The sequence below is a fragment of the Ursus americanus genome, chromosome X (genome assembly GCF_024610735.1).
Source record: "Ursus americanus isolate L20-20 chromosome X, mUrsAme1.1.p, whole genome shotgun sequence".
Lineage (NCBI taxonomy): Eukaryota > Metazoa > Chordata > Mammalia > Carnivora > Ursidae > Ursus > Ursus americanus.
The window spans coordinates 92,317,592-92,339,555 of NC_142164.1; the positions used below are offsets into that span (position 1 = coordinate 92,317,592).

Genomic DNA, 21,964 nt, shown 5'->3' on the forward strand with positions numbered 1-21,964 from the left:
AAATTATAAAAGCTGTTCAAAAATTTTTTTGAAAATACCTTTTATTATCAATCTGGGAAAAGTGGCATCTAAGACTTGCCCTAAAGAATTAAAAGGTGTAAGACAAACACAGAGAAATGGAAGACAGGGAGTTGGGTAGAGATTTCCAGACTGGAGTGAAAAGAAATACTGTTTACAAGGGGCTGAGTGCTGAGCAGAAGCCAACTCTGGGAGTGCAGATTTGATCCTGAAGGTAAGAAATGATACTGACAAGTTTCAGCAGGGGAGTGACAAGATGAGATTTCTGTTCTTAATATTCACTCCATTTGCCATCCAGTAAGGAGAGAAGAAAACCAAAGCACATATTTTTTTCAGGATTACCAAAAAAAGGGAAAAAAATCAGAGGGTAAAGCTAGGGAATTTCCAAACTTCTACAATACCATCTGAAACTCAGGCACCTATGATGAATAGATATGTGAAGCTTCTTTCAAGGATTCTACTGGGTACACAACAATTTGTAGATAAATGTGGGAGTGGGGAGTGGAAAAATGTATTTTAGGATTGGCTTAAGTCAAGTGAGGAAAGCCAAGTGTAAAACTTCATAAAAAATAAAGATGTAAATAATTATGCACTTCCTCACATTCCCACTATTATTCACACTGATAAATGAAAGATACATTTTTGAAATTTTATGTCCACAGATTTCACATTAAAATTCTAAGAGCTGTAGAAAATACTTTTGAAAATACCTTTTGTTATCATATATAATTTATTCAGGTGAAAATACATGATTCAAATAAGTAGCTTTTAATGTGCTTTATGATTATATACTAACACTTAGATATACAACTTGTTTGGTGCTATTTCAACTTTACAACTGAAATGAAATTTAATAGCTGTTGGCCTAACAAAAAGTAGAATTCTAAACATTTCCTTATGTAACACTTCACCTAGTTAAGTAAAATTAAATGTTTTTAAAATTTCATATAATTCAATATAGTTCTTCTTAAAATACTTTCATCCTTTAAGAAAAAAATCTTACCTTAAATGTTTGGATGGTCTTTGTATAATTGGGCACCATTATGGGTTTATTTGTCATCTTCCCTACTTGACAGTCTATAGTGATATGTTCCAAGGCCAGGGGTTTTTTCCCAATCCCTTTTATGTCAAAGACACACTCCACACCATCTACTTCATTTTGTAGAGTAAGTTTGCCCTGTGACAGATCATCCAAATTTCAGCTCTATAGGAGTCACACTTCGATGTCAAACAATCTCTGCCATCCTATTAACTTTGAATCTGATTAATGAAATGAGCTTTCAAGGAGGTGTCAGTCACTGACATTTCTAGTTTATGTATAAATACTTCTACTGAATGAATAAAGATGAATATCCTGTGAAAAGCTCTGTATTTCTCTTTACTTTCTCTAAATGACAGAGTTTATATAGGCATTCTCATACATAGCAATTATATGGGTTTTTATGTCCTTGTCAAAGAAATATGTCTTAAGAAAATATTCTCTGAAGTACCAACTACCTTAATGAGTAAAAACAAAGGAACAATGATATTACTTTGTTAAACATGTTATGTAAAAATAATCTAGACATAAATACTGGCAGCCAATGGCATTGTGAATTTCAGAAATTTTATCCCTCAAGTTAAAAGATTTATTAAAGTTTCAAGCAGAGTGAAGAGCATAGAGTATATAACTTTTTTCCAAAAAGGTTTATCATAAATTATAAAGGTTAATATCATATACCAGTTTATTGACAAATTAATACTAGGAAAAAAATCAATGAGTTCATACCATAATCTCACATTCCAAAATAGGTCTGAACGTAAGGGGATAGTGCGCAGTTTCACCTGGTCCAACAAATAAAACTGAAGGTCCATAAAACCATTCTCCTTCTATAGTAACTTGACATTTCCATTCATTCTTTGTCTCATTACTCTAAAGCATGAAAAAAATGTAGAAAAATATCAGAAGGGTGATGTTGATGAAGCTGAATTATGTATTAATTCTTGGCACTTTTAATAAAATTATACATTGTATTTTAAATTACATGTCATGAGAATCACCATTTGAAAGTCATACTTGTTAAGAACAACTATCAACAATGTGAATATACAGCATAAGGATGACTCTGTATGCTTTCATTGTCATATAGGAGCATTGTCTAATAGGTTGATCCATGGGTTATTTAATATTTAAAGAAATATTTGTTTGACTTATTAATTACTGTGAAAATTAAAAATGGTCTTAGAATTACACATTCTACTCCTAATTATGGGCAATCTATCTGGTAGATTGCTCAGATAGCAAAGTTTATATGTCTCATCAGAACAAATTTTTGTGATTTGAACAGACTTTTCTTATATCTTTAATAATTAAACAAACAAAACCAACTTCTAGTCTAGAAAATTCAACATTCCTTTCAAATACATTACCTTTTTCTATGCTGCAGTGTCACTTTGAGAGCCAGTCTACAGCCAATCATTGTTCTTAGTGCCTATCAACCCATCTTAATAGTGAAGATCACAACTGAATTTGAAGCAGAGATCAAAGAGATCATAACTCTGCCTGGTAGAGCCAGGAATTCCCTTTTGAGTGGGCATGTGATGATAAGTTAAGGAAGTTGGAGTTATTTTTTAAAGGAAAGAGATCCACCAGAAGTGATTAGTGAGGTATGTAACATGGTAACATTTATATTGAAGAATAAAGCTCTGTCCTGGATGCGGAGAAACAAATGGAAGCAGATAACACAATTAAGAAATTGTAACAGTTCCAGATGAGAGGTTTGAAGGACTTTGAGACAGTAGCAGTAGGAATGGAGAAAAGTACCAAAAAAAGTAAGTAAGTATAAGTACCACTTACTACTGGAATATGCTGCGTAAGGGCTTCAAATGCTGGTGTTTCAAATTCAAACCTGGCCTCTGGATATTCTTCATTTACCACCCCTTCAATGCAATAGACACGCACATCATACCGTGATATCAGCAAAATTTTACAAGGGTAGCGTCCAGGACTGAGAGGAACAAATCGTAAAGGAACTAGAACAGATCCATCTGTAAGTATTAAAAAAATTTTTTTTAAATAGCTTAGTCATTTTTGGTGGCATAAATCCTAAAATTCATTTTGGAGTAAAGCAATATTTAATACTATTGTATTTAATTATATTGTATAATCTAGAAGAGAATAGTTTATCCTGAAGTAACACATTACCCCTAAATTGCCAGGGTATAACCAGCAAGTTTGTCAATGACAGAATATATCTTGTGCATAGGTCATAGGGAGGTCTACTCCATAAAGTCACTCAGGGACCCATGCTATGAAAGATACCACTATCTTGCAGTTGTACCATCAGGGATATCTCTCTTCCTTTGTTGACAGGTCAGGGGAAGGAAAGTGGCTAGAAGCTTGCTCAAGGGCTTTTCAGTGCTCAACTTAAAATAATACACATTACAGATGACCCTTGAACAACACAGGTTTGAACCACGCAGGTCCACTTATACGTGGACTTTTTTCAGTAAACACAGTACAGTACTAGAAATGTATTTTCTCTTCCTTAGGATTTTCTTAATATTTTCTATCCTCTAGCTTATTGTAAGAATACAGTATACAATATATACAGCATACAAGCTGGGTGTTAGTCAACTGTTAATGCTATTGATAAGGCTTCTGGTCAACAGTAGGCTATTAGTAGTTACGTTTTGGGGAAGTCAAAAGTTACATAGGGATTTTTGACCATGCAAGGGGTAGTTGCTCCTAACACATGTACTGTCCAAGTGCCAAATGTACATTTAATTGGCCAGAACCAACCACATGGCTCTATCTAACTGAATGGGGGCTGAAAATGAGACAGATATATGGAATTATTTGGCTAGCATTATTATTTGCTACATTTCTACGACTTAGGGGTACTCCGTCCCCTAGTAATCAAAATAATTTACAGCTTGACCAGCAGATGGAAATAATTTTTTCCACAGTTAATAATGAAGGGAAGCACTTAGAGGTATGCCCAATTAATACTTCTCGCATCACCTTGTTTTTTTTTTTTTTTTTTTAAGAGTTTATTTATTTGACAGAGAGAGACAGCCAGGGAGAGAGGGAACACAAGCAGGGGGAGTGGGAGAGGGAGAAACAGGCTCCCAGTGGAGCAAGGAGCCCAATGCCGGGCTCGATCCCAGGACCCTGGGATCATGACCTGAGCCGAAGTCAGATGCTGAATGACTGAGCCACCCAGGCGCCCCTCATATCACCTTGTTATACCATTAACCTTAAGTCAATAGCTAATATCAATTCTTACAGAAGGCAGACTCTATGTTGGCCATCTCCTTCTAAGCAACACTAATTTTTCTTTTCTGAAGGTCACCATTTTCTTATTGTCCATGAAATGAGAAAATAGTTATAAAATCTCTCAATGCTAAAATAGGATGTAGTATAAGAGTCTAATTCAAATTTTACTGCTAATGGCAAACTATTTAAGTAATAGATAAAAAACAAAGGATAAAAAAATGTTCAAAGCCGAATTCTATATGAGGAGGTTCTCTGAAACCAAGAAAACACATCAAGCCTATCGACCAATAGACCAGGCAAGTATTATGACATTAATTAGCTACAATTTTAATTCACTCACATTTAGCACCTCAAATGTTAAAAATTGCAAACCTGTTTTCAAATACACTGAAGTTTATGCCAAGAAAACCAGTCACATCTGCAAGAACATTAATTGCCTTAAATCATTTTAAAATCAAATTGAGGGGGCGCGTGGGTGGCTCAGTCATTAGGCGTCTGCCTTTGGCTCAGGTCAAGATCCCAGGGTCCTGGGATCAAGCCCAGCATCGGGCTCCCTGCTCAGCGGGAAGCCTGCTTCTCCCTCTCTCACTCCCCCTGCTTGTGTTCCCTCTCTCGCTGTGTCTCTATCAAATAAATAAAATCTTTTAAATAAATAAAATAAAATAAAATAAAATAAAATTGAGGATTTGTATATGTTACCTGTTAGGTGTTATAGATTATAAAAACATATTAATTACATATTATATAGCATGTTGCATATTGTATATTGCTATATGTCATATATTATATACTATATATAATGTTAGTATTCTACATTGTATATTAAAACGCACTGACAGTGGATCACAGTTGAAATCTATATATATCTAACCAAAGTTCAAGATTATCAGCTGGTCTGAAGAGAAAATAAAGGTTATCAGAATGTTATTTTTATTCCATCCTATTCAAGTACAGATTTAATTTTAGAATAAATTTTTTTCTCGTTGAAAAGGATGCCAGGCACATTTTATCATCTGTTATTCATTGATTGTTTTCATTCTGAATTATTTGAGTTGTGGCAACATCATTAGAACAAGTCAGGTGAGATAATCATTTGATCAAAATTTGTTGCTTTATTAACAGAAATAAAGAAACCTCACTGTTCTCTTTCACAAACACACTGAAATGAAAATATTTAGATTAGGTAATTTAAATAAAATTAAACTGCTTAGAATAGGAAATTTAAGCAACTCAACAGTAATTGCTATTCTCATCAAAGATAAAGAATAACTAGCCATTTAATAGTAAACAATAATTGAAATGCACAAGTCCCAGTATAAAGCTTCCATCAGAAGCTCTATGTTATACATGATTTCCCTTTCCCTAAAAATATCCACTTCCTAATGATACTGAGTCTGAAAGTGAAAGCCAAGGACATTCTTAAGTGTACATTTTCCAACTCATGAAATGTTCATGAGTAAAGACCCCAAGGAATGCACGGTGCCAGCCTCTCTCCTTTACCAGTCCAAAAAGGAATCCATCATAATAGTGGAATTCACAGAAATGATCACTTTATTTCTGAAGGTATATTGATAAAACAATATTTGCTTCTTTCCTTAAACATCTGAAGTAATTTAACTGATTCATGCCAGAAACATAAGCAGGATAATCCATGCTTCTGGATTAAGGTATTCATCAGCCAGTATCCACATTCCCTAGATGTAAAATAGCATAAGCAGAAACGATTTTGGTTTTTAAAAATTCGGAAATTTTACTGGCCACATTATGCCATCAAACCATCATTCTCTTTTAGGGACATGTTTTCTCAAAGTCCTTTCCGATTCTGCCCTGGAGCAGATGCCATCCACGCCCTGCCAGGTCACCTGGGCATTTAAATCCTCCCTGCAGGCAAATGGCTTTATGGAAAACTGACTTTCTCTCTGAGGGCTTTCTCTGAGCATAGGAAGATACTCAGCCCTCACATGGATCAGGCCAGAAGTGATAGTTCATGCCTGTATTTGCAGTCCTCAACAAATGATGTATCAAATCGGTAGAAATATAACCCAGGGTCTTTGAGCTCTGGTAGGAATAACTCTGAGGTGAATTCTATGTGAACTCCTAGAGATCCCCAGTGCAACTGAGCCCAAACTGTTAACAGTGGCAACCGCTCATTAACACTACCTGAACTGGCTTCTTGCTGTCTCTCACTCTCTCACACTCCTACCTATGGTTCCTGAGATCACCTCTTAAACTACTTGCTCTCCAGACCTGGTTTCAGGGTCTGCTACCGGGGATCCCCCAACCAAACACACCCTTAGCCCAGGAAAGAGAAGTTCCTGTCCAGGGTCTCATGCTTTCTAGGGCCTTTAAGTCTCCTCTGTCATTGTCTCTCTGCACATGCAAGGAGTACATAGGCCCACTGGGACAGGCCTATATGGAACCCAGCCCCATCCATGTTCCCAGTTCATGTGATGCCATAATTCACAAACCAAAGTGTTGGATCCCATTTCCAGGGCTTGCACAGGACTCCTCTCTTTGACAGTTCCCTCACCAGAACACTCCTACAATGAAAGCCTAAGATGTGGCTATAAGGGGAAGATGTAGATCAAGATTAATTACGCGAGCTGGGGCACCCACAAATTTGTACATGAGACCCCCTTATGGTACCTGCTGTTGAAGTTGAAGGAAGGAAGAGAAAGGAGTGGGTACTTGTCCAGGGCCCAGCTATTCTGTGCTATCATATTCTAGTGTAAAACTCTGAGGTGGCCAAAAATTCTAAATTCAAATGTGGTCTTACAGGTTAGTATAAAGTTATATTTGTCAAGGTGGAATATTTAAAAACTTGTTTTTTTTACCACTTAAAAAATTTACACATATGGTATATGGGCTTGCATTTGTACTTTCGACCTGGTATCACATACGTTAGGAACAATCTGGACCTGTCCTTTCCATCCCTACTCCACTCAGATGTAGCTCACCCTGTGCATTTCCTTCACAGATGATCCTGGTAACTGTGGCAGTTCCCAGGGTTCTATGATTAAAGATAACCAAATATATCTAAATTTACCAGATTACAGTTACCGAAGGAAATAAATTCTTTCACTCTCTAGTGAAAGAATACAAAATTTTATATAACATTAGCTACTAGAAGAAGTCAGTGTGATCTATAGTTTTTGAAATCACCCATAAAAATATGCTACACTCAGATCCTAGGAAAGGTCATGGTTGGCAGAATAAGTCAATGCTGCTCTTTCGGTCAGCTATCACTGTAGAAACAAACTACCTCAAACCTTAGTGGTTTAAAGAAACAACCATCTATTTGCTCATGATTCTGGTCTGACCTCATTTGGGAAAGCTTATCGACTTCATGTGGTGTTAGCTGGGCTCACTCATGATTTGGAACCTCAACTAGGAATTCTGGCCAGAAGCTCTCTAATCTATGAGATGAGCCAAGTATGTTTCATATAGTACATGAAAATTACTAGCTACAAAAGAAAGCCCTAATGTATAAATGGTTATCATAGATCTGCTACTTTCACATTCCTTAGTAATCCATTGGCCAAAGCAAGTCACGTGGCCGAGACCAGGGTCAACAAGGAAGGGGAGACTACATAAAACACGCGTACAGGTAGATGTGATCCACTTGAGCTTTACTGAAACAATCAACCGCGTGTCAACTATAAAGAAAGACACATGTATAAAACTGGTAAGGTGAGAGTTAAAAATCCCATTTTCTAGTTTTAGCTCCCTTTCCTATATTGTGTGACCTTGGGCAAACAATTTAAAGAGTCTTTCTTTAGCACCTAAATTCTTAATCTGGTTAAATTAAGGAGTAAGACTTAATCAGTGGCTTTTAAACATCTTATTTTTTTGGCTTGTGGCGGGGGGGGGGGGGCGAGAAGGAGGTTACTGTGTCTGAAAAATACCTAAGACAGAATCTCAATACATAAATACAAAGCAAAGTAACCTAGAGTTGATCTGGTTGAAGTAAGATGAGAAGCTAGAAGCTTCCATTCATTCCCACAGCCCCCCACAGACAAACAAAAGCATGTTAAAAGAATGTCAGGGCTCTATAAAATATAATTTGATTAACTCATCTCTATTGGGTTTCTTTCTGCCTTAATATTTCATGATTAGATGAAAGTACATCAGAAATTTGGAAAAGACTGAGTAATACAGTAAAATGCTTATTATCTTATACAGTCAATTATTTAGGTATATTATTAGCAAACATATCTTAATTCAGCAAATGAGGTACCAAGAGAATTACTATATTTATGATACAGATTAATTTATATAAATGAATTTATAATAAATATTTATTTGCTATAAATTAATGCATGAGTAACTATATTTTCAGAGAATTTTTTGGCCTATTTGCTAATCCCACTTCCATCTACTACTGGAAAGTTTCAGTGTAGATTTGTTTTTCTATTCTACAAATAAAAAGACCAAATCACATGCTAGGTGGAATTTTATCCATTTTAGTTTCTTTGTTATGTTCTTATTGGCACATGAGCATCTGCCTCCTAGATAACTCAGGTAAAGTAAGTGATAGATTTATTGTGTGCTAGCGATTGCTCATTACTGACCTTCCTCATTGAATATCAAAAACATGCAGTATAGACTTCATATAAACAAGAAAAGGATTCAGCAATTACAAATTTTAGAGTGTGTTTGATTTATTTTGTAAAATGTTTTTTTTTTTAAGATTTTATTTCTTTATTTGAGAGAGAGAGACAGAGATAGAGCATGAGCAGGGGGGAGGAGGCAGAGGGAGAGGGAGAGGGAGAAGTGGACTCCTTGCTGAGTAGAGATTCCCCAGGACCCTGAGATCATGACCTGAGCCTACGGCACTCAGGTGCCCCAAATGTTTTCTTTAGTAGAAGTGTGGTTTAGTATCATCCACTCAGGAAAAACTGTTTTCTGAAATGACTTGCTGCTTAAATTGTTAAATTTATTACACTATTCAATAAAGTAACAGCTAAATTTAAAATGATAAAGACCCATATTATTTGTGGCCAAATTCAATTTTTGAAATATTGGTTAAAATGGATTTTATCACTTCAAAAGAGGCTCAACTACTTTTGTTTTCTATCACCAGGAAGATCTCAAAAAATGTAACACTTAAGGGTGAAAATAGATGGAAAAAAAGAGATAGAAAACGGAAAAAAGGAAGAAGGAAGGAGGATAAAAATAAAGAAGAGAGGGAAGGAGGAATCAAAGAAGGAAAAAGAAAGTTTGGGGGATGCTAAGAGAATGGCACGTGATCTTTATTTTCCTAACCAATTCTAAATGGCTGAGAGCACTGGACTTTTTTCCCCATGAAGTTTTTTAAGTATCTGTAACCAAGAAAGACTGGTATGCAGTTCCCTGTCAGATTTTGCTGAAAAGCAATACTTGCACATCCTCACAGGTGCCCTAAAGCGTACGAAGAAGTCCGGAGAGAGAGATCAAAGAGCAGTAATAACTAAACGGCAAAAACTGACAATTACTTGCAGCAGAGCTACGGTAGGCTTCATCGGTAGAGGAAAGCCTAATCTCATTGACTGTGGTGGTCAAGTCTAGTAGGGCTTTACTAAAGTCCTGTCAGCTTGATCTTTCAATTATTGAAAGGAGTATAATAAAATCTCCTACTCTGAGGGTTTGTTCATTTCTCCTTCCATATTTGTCAAATTTTGCTGTACACATTTTGGGTTTATGTGGTTAGGTGGAAATAAGTTTGGAATTTTTCTCTACACTGGAAGATTTTTTTAGTTAATATATTTATTTGCTTTAAAGTCTACTTATTCTAATATATTTATGCCAGCTAATTTTTGATTAGTATATACATTATTAGATATGTACGTTTCTAGATATCTTACCGGGTAATTTTGCCAACAGCATAAAGCTGCGTTTCACTTTTCTATTCTGAAAATATCAACTTTCACAGTTCAGTCTGTTTATATTTATCATGATTAATGATACATTTGTGTTGCATATCTCATATGGTACCTCTCTGTACTACATCCTTCCTTCAATTCTTCTCTGTTCTCGCATTCTATTGGACTCATCAAAGTTTTCTTTATTTCCTTTTATGCCTCTACTGGTTCAGAAACTACATATTCTGGGGTGTCTGGGTGGCTCAGTTGGTTAAGTGTCTGACTTTCCCTCTCAGGTTTTACTCTCAGAGTCGTGAGTTTAAGCCCAGTGTTGGGCTCCATGCTGGGCATGAAGCCTACTTAAAAAAAAAATGGGGCACCTGGGTGGTGCCGTCACTTTGGTGTCCTACTCGGTTTTAGCACAGGTCATGATCTCAGGGTCTCTTTGGGTTGTAGGATCGAGTCCTTAGACTCCACGTGGAATCTGCTTAAAAAATTACTCTCTCTCCCTCTCTGTCTCCCCCAACAAATACAAAGAATAAAACTTAAAAAAAAAAAAGAGATTATATATCCTAGCTCTATTTTTTGGTTGTCCCAAGTTTTCAACATTTATACTTTATGAAAAATATATTAAAATAGCTCAAACCTTACAGGTCTAATGGTAACGCCCATCCCCCTGACAAAGTTTTTATCTAGTAATTGAGTTCACTTTGCTTTTAGAACACCTGATTTATTCATTATTATTTCCATAGTCAATGCTCATTGAGATTTACACACATTTATTGATGACTTTAATAACCACTATTACTGGATCTTAATTCCTTTTTTCTGAATTCAATTTCTTTCATTCCTAAGTAGGTTCTGCATTTGTTCTTTTAGCAAATATGTGAGTTTTATATTGTCTCAATCTCATTGTTGGATTGAAAATATTTTTATTTCATCCTTACTCTTGAGTGATAGTTTACTGGGATTTAAAATTCTAGGCTGACAGTTAATTTGCTTTAGCACTGTAATTCCACTGTCTTCTGGCTTCTATTCTTACTGTTGGGAATTCTACCTTGCTATAATTTTTGTCCCTTTGAAAATCATGTCTTTTTGCTTTGTTGATGTTCAAAATTTCTCCTGTCTTTGCCCTTCTATGGTTTCACTATAACCCATTTAAGTGTGAATTTAGGTGTCACTCTCCTATCTTCTAGCATTAAAAGAAATAATTCCTGCCTTTTCTTTTCTCATTTGCTCCTATAAGAAGGAGAAGGGTATCTTTCCTAGGTAGTCACTTGTACAGGGTCTCAGCCTCCTATCACTTTGCAGTCATTTTTTAGCTCTGCATGTGGAGATAACTCAATGCATCCCCGTGGGCCTATTTCCTGTAGCAAACAAGCACCCATCTATTAGATGCAGGGAGGATAGTTTCTTTACATCCATTGGCAGTTTTCAAATAATCTAGGGAAAATTGACATTTTAGAAAATTGTGTTATCTTCCTATTAATGGATAAACTCTAACATCACCAGTGACATGAACCACAGATCACTTGGACTCTTCCCATCTCTGCCAGCACCACCAGATCTACATGCTAGATTCTAGACAGCCTTGATAGAATGATGTTCCTCCACATTTTCCCCTACGGTTACAGTCTGGAGTCAAACTCCATGGGACTTGGATTTTCAAGAGGAATGCAGAAAAATAAGTCTTAATAGAGGGCCCCCTTAGAAAGCATTTCACACAGATTCATTCACTCATTAGAAAAAAGTTTTAAAACACCTACTATGTGCCAGAAGGGATGCAATGAGGAGGCGGCTTCCTAGTTTTCTGGTAGGTGCAGATAATAAACTTCTGAGGAAAAGACAGATTATGGGACTATGCTGTTTCCTCTTTATACCTAAATTTTCTTTTAATTAGGCATGAGCTGTGGAGGCTATTAAATGTGTTTTTCAATCAGGCCACATCAGCTCAGTAATTACCGGGAATTTCTCATAGGACTTATGTAAATGGGCGGCTGTTATCTTTCCTTTCCATTGCTACTGAATTTTTGAATTTCTGTATGTATTCACGGATCATTTAATGGAAAATTAGAAGAGAGCTTATTATGGAGTTGCAGCTTGCCAATATTTTAACTAGGAAGTTGTCTTTTCTTTCTATATAATTTTTTAAGACAAATTTCCAAAAGAAAAGAACTGGAATAAAATTTCTAATTAACCCCTCGATGAGGAAGGAAGCAAGGGATTACTGATGGTAAATTAACTGTCTTTTGCATTTTCAATTCCGAATGCCATAAACTTTCTATAATTGTCATGTGTTAAAAATAAACTCTGTTTTAAACAGAGTTGATTTTTAAGTTCTCATAGATTGATTTACTAAGAGTGCAAATTAGTTTAAGCTGTTAGCAAGCCAATAAACAACACATTCTCTAGGACTTAAACTAGGGGAAAAGGCTTATGCAATTTTTGATTAAATGTCTTCCCAAATGTATTATTGCATAGCATATGTTCACTATAGAAGATCTAATAGAAAGATTAAGATGCTGTTTAAAGTTCAGATTTGTTTTTGCTTGTAGGCTCTATGTCCATAGATATAAAACAATAAAGGCAAAGTGGGAGATACTGATAGAAGTGAAAGTATCTTACAAGAAAACTGTAAGGATAAATAATATATACACAGTCTTGGATATTACAATTATGTTGACTTGGTTATAGCAAATTATTTGACTTAAAGTATTTTTTATTTGATAATATAGGACACAATCGTGTTTCATAAATGTATGGTGTGAAGAAGAAAGAACCTGAGGTTGGCAGAACCCCCAAATGTTAGGACAAGACATAGATTAATAACTGAACAAGCTGGAAACTCTGACTCTGGGAGGACAGGTACGGGAAGGGCAGGCAGACGAGAAAGGGGGATTAGTCAAACATTTATGACTGGGATTTTCAAGAACAGAAGTGAAATTATAATCAAGTATGTGGACCAGAGATAAGAAAAACTAGGTCTGACTGATGTCAGAGAACTGCTCTATAGTCAAGAAAGATCCAGGATCCCAAGTTCAGAGGCAAGATTCTTGTTTGAGGGAACTTGGGCTGTCCAGGACAAGAGTAGATGGCAGGAAGAGTGAGTGTACCAAGACCAAGGGAGGGGTCTGAAAACAACTCCCTTGGATTTTAGGAAATAGAGTAGAAACTTATACCTGGGTACTAAAACGCAAGGGATAGAGGAAGATGCATCAGAAGGATGGGAAAAGAAAGAAGGAGCCATGAGAATGCAGGCATGACAAGGGGAGACTGGTGAACAGCACAGATGGGCGCCTAGATCCCAGGTCTCAGATGACAGCTGGCTTAGGACCTGGGAATGAAGAATTGAGCAGAGATGGTAGGGGAAAGGGAAAGAAATGGGATATTGCCTATGAAAGCTGCTGACAGTGTAACGAGAATTCTTTAAATATTAACAGTAAGACAGCACTGCGTGTTGGGATCCATTTCACCTGCTTCCTGAGATTCCCTTGGTTCCGCCACCTCCAGCAACCTCAGCTACTCGTCCCGCCTCCATGTTCCTCTGCCTGAGGATGACCTGCAACTTCCTTCAGAACTACTGGAGCCAACCCCTTGGCTGCTGCTTGATGGGCAGGTAGATCAGCCCCAAGTTCAGAATTTCTGGCTCCTCTTGCCATGGTAGGCCATGGAACCTGGCATTCTGTGGGGCCAGGAAAGGCCACCTCAAAGCCAAGGGCCGTTAACTCCCATGGAGTAAAATCTGGCAAATAGGTATAGGGGACAGGAGGTAAACATGAAGACAAAACTCCTTTCCTTCCTCTTTCACAATGATTGCTCAGGGGCGCTTTTCACATAGTTTTTCCAAGTGATACCCGCTGCGCAGCCAGCTGCATCTATTCATGGAGGTAGACAGTGGACACTGAGATAGCAGCGAAAGCATCATTCATTGTTTTGCTTCCCATTCTTCCCTTCCTTGTTTCTCTTTTTTCTCACTCTCATTGCCCTGAGCGCATACCTCCCAAGTAAAGCATCAGTAGTTAATGCTTGCATCAGGCTTCATTGTCTAAGAGACTCAAACTAAGATACCAACCTAAGAATAAAGAGCAGTGTGACTTTTTAATGCAGAATTGCCTATCAGAAAAAACAACAGACAAATACTTAGACTTGGGTGCTTACTCAGGAGACTTGATGTGGCCTCTTACATGCTCCTAAAGGGATTTTAATTTTCTGGGCCTTTCTCCATTTGGAAAATGGAGATGTGAAGTGGTGGCATTACACTGCACAGCTATGGATCCCCAACTCTAATATGTGGATTAACTATGACAGTTATTTGGAAAGAAACTTTTTTTTCCTATACATTTATTTATTTATTTTAGAGAGAGGAGGGGAGGGGCAGAGGGAGAGACAGTCTTAAGCAGACTCCACGCTGAGCACAGAACCTGAAGCGGGGCTCAATCTCACAACCCTGAGATCACAACCTGAGCTGAAACCAAGAGTTCAATGCTCAACTGACTGCACCACTCAGGCACTCCGCTTCCAATAATTTTTTTGTAAAGTAGGCTCCATGCCCAGCGTGGAGCCCAATGCGAGGCTTGAATTCACGACCCTGAGATCAAGACCTGAGCTGAGATCAAGAGTCAGACAACCAACTGAGCCACCCAGGCACCGCAGAAACTTAAAATACAGGTTCCTAGACCTCTTCCAACCTGGCAGTGATTCAGTAGGTCTAGATTTGGGTCTGGAAACTGTGTTTCGTAAAAAGCATCCAGGTGTCACTGATGTATATAACCGGGGTTGGCAACTACCAGCAACATGGGGAGAGGACAGGCTTCAGATACTGCAATTCTCAAATCACTTCCATTTGTGTCAGAAACCCAACTAAAACTAGCAAGAACCACAGAGGTAATTTGTTGACCCACTAATGCGCAATATACAGAAGGAATGGCCACTTTTACAATGACAGCATCAAGAAATACACCTGAAATCTTAAGATGTCATCCTTCTTCCTCTACGCTGACCTCATTCTTGGAGACTCTAGCCACTTACACCAGATTTATATTTTACCAGCTTAGCAGACCTGAGGGGGGTGGGGAATCCCTTTTCCAAAATTCCAGTAAAGGTCCCAAGTGTGACTGTCCCTGAATCAACTGTGGACAATGGAAGCCCTGAAACAATTTTTGTAACCAGGTGAATAAACACTCCAATGACCAGAAAGCTAAGGAGACAAGCACTTAGCAATTTGAATTGTGCATCAGGGTTATCATGTGCCCAGTTGCTGTCATTTCTACTGGCTATAAGGTTCATGAGGACAAACACTTAGTACGATTTCTTCATCATTTGAATCCCCTTAAAACAAATCCAAATGAATGAGTGAAACTCTTTTAAATCTACAATATAATGAAGTTTCTAACAAAAATAGATTTTAAAAAATAACAAAACATATGAAGAATGGAAGAGGTATAAATATTATAATTAAACAATAAACTTTAAGGACAAATAATTAAATGAAATGCAACACAGCTTAGATATGGATATAGATATAGATTATTAATTAAATCATGATGCCCAGAAAAATCAATCCAAGCTATCAATCCTCAGAAATTCTTTATTTTAAAAATTTTGTTCTCCACAAAAATTCTTTCCTAACGTTCCCAGCAAGCATTTCTAGTTCTTTCTCTCCATATTAAGATTTATTGGAATCACACAATTATAGCTCAAATATTTTGATAAAGATCTATCTATTACTGTATAATTTCCATCTCAAAAATCACGTTATCTGCAAGCCTAAAATCTCTCTTTCTTAAGTCAGAGAAAGACAAATATATGTTCTCACTTATATGTAGAATCTAAAAAACAAAGAAACAAGAACAAATAAACAAAAAAACCTAGAAACAGAACCACAAATACACAGAACAAACTGATGGTTGCCAGAGGGGAGGGAGTGGGGGGATGGGCAAAATGGGTGGAAGGGGAGATACAGGCTTCCAGCTATGGAATGAATACGTCACGGAGATGAAAGGTACAGCATAGGGAATATAGTCAATGACATTGTAACAGTGTTGTATGGTGACATATGGTAGCTACACTTGTCTGGAGCATAGATATGTAGCATACCATATAGACTTGTCCAATCACTATGTCATACACCCGAAAATAATGTAACATCATATATTAGGTATACTTCAATTAATCATTCAATCAGTAAATATAAAATTTCTTTTCCTGAGAAAAACCAAGATTGTTGGCTAAAAACAAAATTAAAAAAACATGACGTTTCTAAAGGGGAGTTTATACAAAAGGGAGACACTCAGTGTTCCAATCAGGTTATAACTGCCATAGGTCAGGCAAAGAAAAGAACTGAAAAAGAGATACCCTGAAATGGAAAGAGATAGGAGTGAACATTCTCAGCTCAGTCATTTGTCCACCTTAGAAGTGGCTTGAGCTGACGCCAGAATACAAGAGCACATGACCCAATTTTCTGACTCAGCTGAGGAATCTGTGAGCAGTGATATGAATTGAGGACAATACTTTAATTAACAGGACTGATCCCTGCACCCAGTAGTGTGACTAGGGAATAGGCTCAAAAGATTCAGTTACTGCCCATGAATACATTCTCCAAAGGTGATGCCTATCAGTGACCAAGATTAGGATAAAAAGTATTACAGACTAACATAATATAATAAAAAAAAATTTAAAAAAAGGTATTACAGAAAGCAGGATAATCAGTAAAATATAAATATCGATGGTCAGAACTTGAAATTTGTATATAAGGTGTTAATAGGTTTATTTTTTAAGTGCCCACTTGCCTGCTGACGAGTGAAACTGCATCATTTCTTCTTTCACTCTATCACCAGACCCCCCTTTTCCTAACGATAGATCCCAACTATGCTTTTACACGAAGTCAGAGAGTTAGGCGCACCTGGGGCAGCCCTCCACATCCCAGAGGTGGTTAGGAGGTACCTCTCTGAGAAAAGACAAGATTATTATTTCCTTCCACAAGAGCTGTGATCATACCAGCTGTCATGACAATTATTAAAACACAAAAGACAAAGATCAAAATATTTTAAGCATAAAGGACAAAATGAAAATTCTCCGAGATTCTATGTTTAATGGTAAAAATAAGAGTAAACATAGGAATGGTAAATAATCATAGACATAATACTGAAAAGCTGACTTCAAATACCTTCATTATGTTTCATTACATCTATGTGTGATATTACAATGGAATGTGCCAATGGTTCGCATTCATTGCATTCAAAAAGTACTACAAATACCCAGAAACTTAAGAACAAAATTCTATTTCAGACACTACTTTTCCACTGACTTTTATTTTAAAAAAGTAAAGTTTTTCCTGTTCACTAAAAAAAAAAAAAAAGATATAGTAGCAACAAGGAAAATTGTGATTTTTTAAACTATGTAAGTATACTTATCTAACTACATTCCTGATTTCTGAATTTCACTATACTAAAGTTCTGTGCATTAAATTTCATATACCTTAATTAAAAGCATCTCTGAACCCCCATGCATGAAAATAAAAAATGAATTCATAAATAAAATTGTACCTTCATTTTATTTTTCTGAAAAATAAGAAAAAAGAGTGACTATTATGCCAGAACCTTCAAATATCAGAATAAAAATTGATCAACCAGGGAGATAAGAACATGTAATTATTTTCAATCAGATATTATATAGATAGAAACGACTGATTTAAAACAGAAATGGCTGAAAGTTATAAACAGAGCTGGCAATGATACGCATCTAATACGTCAATCTAGTCACTGACAATTTGTGGACCATTTGAAACTGAAAACCAGATGCTGGGCCTTTTTTATTGAAACAGTAAAGTCAAAGTTTGGGTTAAGTTTTCATATGGCTAGCCATATTTCTTCATGCCACAACCACTGTCAGCACATCTAACTAGCTACTTATCCAAAGAAGTAATACCCTGAGTCACAAGACAGAAGGAAAGAAGAGCGACGACCAATAAGGAAAATGTCACTCAGAATATGCCCCAAGGATGGCAAACACTAGGGACAATTTTTCACATCAAATTCTAAAAGACAAGGATCTTCTCTATCATGGTCACTGCTGTATCTTGGGTGCCTTAACATTGCTTATTTATATACAGTAAGCTCTCAATAAATATTTGTTGAATAAAGTATCCCATAATCTAGCATCTTTGTGCAAAGAGGCTAAAGATAATATGTTCTAGTGTGAATTATGCAATTATGTCACTATCTACTTGATTCTAGTTAAATTGCTTACCTTCTTTGTGTTCAAATTTCCTCACCTATAAAATGTGGAAGCTGGGCTAAATCAGTAGCTTTCAAATTATATTCATCAGAAACCCAGCCTTATGAGAATGTGCTTCATGAACATTTGCTGGGTTATATTAACAGGTCAGCAGAGGACAAGTGGACTGAGTTCTGACGCATCTTCTCTGGTTTTGAACTGAGAAGCTTTCCATTTACCTAATTTATATATTGGGTGTTTCATAATATTTCAACCTCCCTCCCGAACAATATTGTTATTGTTAATATACTCATAAATAATCACTGGGTCAAGAAAAAATCCGGGGAAATCAGAAAATACTTTATGGGGGTGCCTGGGTGGCGCAGTCCGTTAAGTGTCTGCCTTCAGCTCAGGGCGTGATCCCAGCGTTGTGGGATCGAGCCCCGTATCAGGCTCCTCCGCTAGGAGCCTGCTTCTTCCTCTCCCACTCCCCCTGCTTGTGTTCCCTCTCTTGCTGGCTGTCTCTCTCTGTCAAATTAATAAATAAAATCTTAAAAAAAAAAATGACCACTTAAAAAAAAAAGTACTTTATGATTAATGAAAATAAAGATAAAACATAAAGAAACTTGTAGGATTAAGCTCAAGTAATAACTTATAGCTGCAAATGCCAATATGGAATTTTATAACTATAAATGCCTACAACAAAGAAGGAAAGAGATGTGAAATCAATAACCTAAACGTTCACTTTAAGACACTGGAGAAAGAAGAGCACCCTAAACTGAAAGAAAGTAGAATGAAAAAAATAAAGATTGAAAGAGAAATTAATGAAATAGAGAAAACAACAGAGAGAAAGCACTGAAACCAAAAGATAGTTCCTTGAAAAGATCAACAGAATTGACATTTAGCTAAATGGAACAAGAAAAAGAAAATGTTCAAATTATTAGAATCAGAAATGATAGTAGGGACATTACTTCTGCCATACAGAAATAAAATGGAATGTAAGAGAATGGTACAAACAATTGTATGCCAAAAATTACACAATTTAAATGACACAAACCACTGAAACTGACTCAAACAGAAAGAGACAATCTAAATACATCTACATAACAAGATATTGAATCACTAACTAAACCTCTCCCTACAAAGAGAAGCCCCAGACTTCACTGTTGAATTATACCAAACACTAAAAAAAGAATCAACACCCCAATGCTTCCACAAAAATCAAATTTGGCGAGGGATTCTGAAATATGATATCAAAAGCAAGAAACACAATCAACAACAAAAATAGATCCATTAGACTTCATTAAAATTAAGAACTATGCTTCAAAGGACAGTCTCAAGAGAGTGAAAGATAACCCACAGAATGGAAGAAAATATTTGCAAATCAAATATCTGATAAAGTATTATATTTAGAATACAGATCGAACACTTGCAAATCAATAAGAAAAAGACAACTCAACTTAAAAAATGGATAAGCGATCTGAACAGACATTTATACAAATGATATATAAATAGCCAATAAGGACATAGGAAGAACCTCAACATGCTGAGGCACCAGGGAAATGCAAATCAAAAGCACGTAAGGTATCATTTCTACCCACTAGGATCACTAAAATTAAAAAGTCCGATAGTAAGGAGTGTTGCCGATGATGCAGGGATACTGGAGCCCTCACACACTGCAGGTGAAACGTAAAATGGTACAGCCACTTTGGAAAACAGTCTGGCAGTTCCTCAAATGTTTCAACGTAGTTACCATGTGACCCAACAGTTCTACTTACAGCTATATATAGACATTCAAGAAAAATGAAAACATGTTCACCCACAAACTTGTATAGAAATGTTTACAGAAGCATTATTCATGGTAGGCAAAAGGTAGAAGCAACCCAAATGTTCATCAACTGATCAATGGATAAACCAAATGTGACAGTCATACAATGGAAAATTATTGGGCCATTAGAAGGAATGAAGTATGGATACACGATACAACATGGATGAACTATGAAAACATGATGCTAAGTGAAAGAAGCCAGTCATAAAATACCACATATGACATGATTTCTTTTACATGAAATCTCCAGAATAGGTAAATCTACGGAGAGAGAAAAATTAATGATTGCTTAAGGCTGGTGGGAAGGTGAATGATAGGAAGATGATAGCTAAAGGGTACTGAGTTTCCTTCTGAGGTGATATAAATGCTTTAAAATCGACTGTGGTAATGGTTACATGTATCTATGCAATATATTGAAAACCACTGAATTATACACTCTAAATAAATTGGCGAACTATATGGTATGTGAATATCTTAATAAAGTTATTAAAAATGAAATACATAAACAGAAGAATAAAGCTTTAAGCATGAGTATAGATAAATATCTTTATTTTTTGCTTGATGTATATTCAAATTTATATAAGGTATTTATAAGAAAAGTACTGTCTTTTATGATTATGATTACGAGTCTTCTTAAAGGTAGACTTAACACAAACTTACGCTTATAATTAAATATAAACTTAAAGATCGCAGATAAAGAATATGTTCTTTACTTTTCCTGTTTTTGTTCTTTCTGATCTTATGAGATTTAAATGTAGTACATGGATTACTGATTTCCTTCTGGAATTTAATAACATTGTTTTATACACTGTAATTGGACTTGATGGTTTACAAATGTGGCAATTCTATATGAAAAATGCATTTGAATTATATTTCTAAGTGAATTAAAGAAATGCTATTTCAAAAAGCTTTTGCAAATTTAAAAAGAGTTTTTACAAAAAAAAAAAAACTGTAACAAATATATCACCACAAGTTTAACTATAGCTCTTTTGAGAAAGATGAACTAACAGCACATTTCTAAGATTAGGTAATTTGGTGATGTGGACAATAAAGTACAGTGGATTGCTTCAATTTTACTCAGTTTAATCATTAAACCTAACATTTTAATTGGTACTCAGTTAAATGAAATTTACTTTTATTCTATTTGAAATACATTTGTGGCTATTTGATGTAACTCGGAGATGTAGGGTTTGTCAAAACAGTTAATAACTGTTAAGCAGGAATTTACTTTCATTCTTATTGCAACAATTCTGTAGTCTTACTTTCATACTGAAGGATAATTTAGCTATTACAATAGTATATTTAATCCTTATAAAATGGATAGAACCACCTATAGTGTTAGTTATTAATAATAAATTTTTAGTGTAGTTTATAATCAAATTACCTATTAAACAGCTGTCGTGGAAAGATTTAGTGAACATTTGTCACCTATTAGGCTGCTAATTATTAGTAAATGTTAGAAAATTAAGAAAATTGGAAACAAATGGGAGAAGGTAGAGGAGAACAGTGTTCCTACTATATGCACTTCCAATGTCTGCCACATATCCTTTGAAAGAGAACAAGAAGTTGGATCAATGTAAAATACTAGAAACGGAAGAGGTAACCTTAGAAATGAAGGTTTTGAGCTCTGTGTAAGTGATCACCAAAACCAGCCTAGACTATTTTGTTTGAGTGTTTTTGTACATATTTTTCCTGGAAGGCACAAAACACACAGGACTCTCTATATTAGGGAGGTAATAAGCGTTCCTGGATCCACTGGAGATTTCCTGTTTACCTGTACCCATTTAAGGTCCATAAAACTCTTTC

At 36.0% G+C, this 21,964-nt stretch overlaps 1 protein-coding gene across 1 annotated transcript in view; it reads right to left on the reverse strand.

The window, feature by feature from the left end:
- Nucleotides 1–21,964, reverse strand: part of CFAP47 (cilia and flagella associated protein 47) — a 484,601-nt gene that overhangs the window by 173,785 nt on the left and 288,852 nt on the right. The window contains exons 46-48 of the mRNA XM_045790463.2: nt 2,855–3,045; nt 1,787–1,930; nt 1,022–1,195 (exon numbers count right to left, since the gene is read on the reverse strand). Of these exons, the coding sequence (XP_045646419.2) occupies nt 1,022–1,195; nt 1,787–1,930; nt 2,855–3,045 (509 nt within the window). The remainder of the gene's footprint in view (nt 1–1,021; nt 1,196–1,786; nt 1,931–2,854; nt 3,046–21,964) is intronic.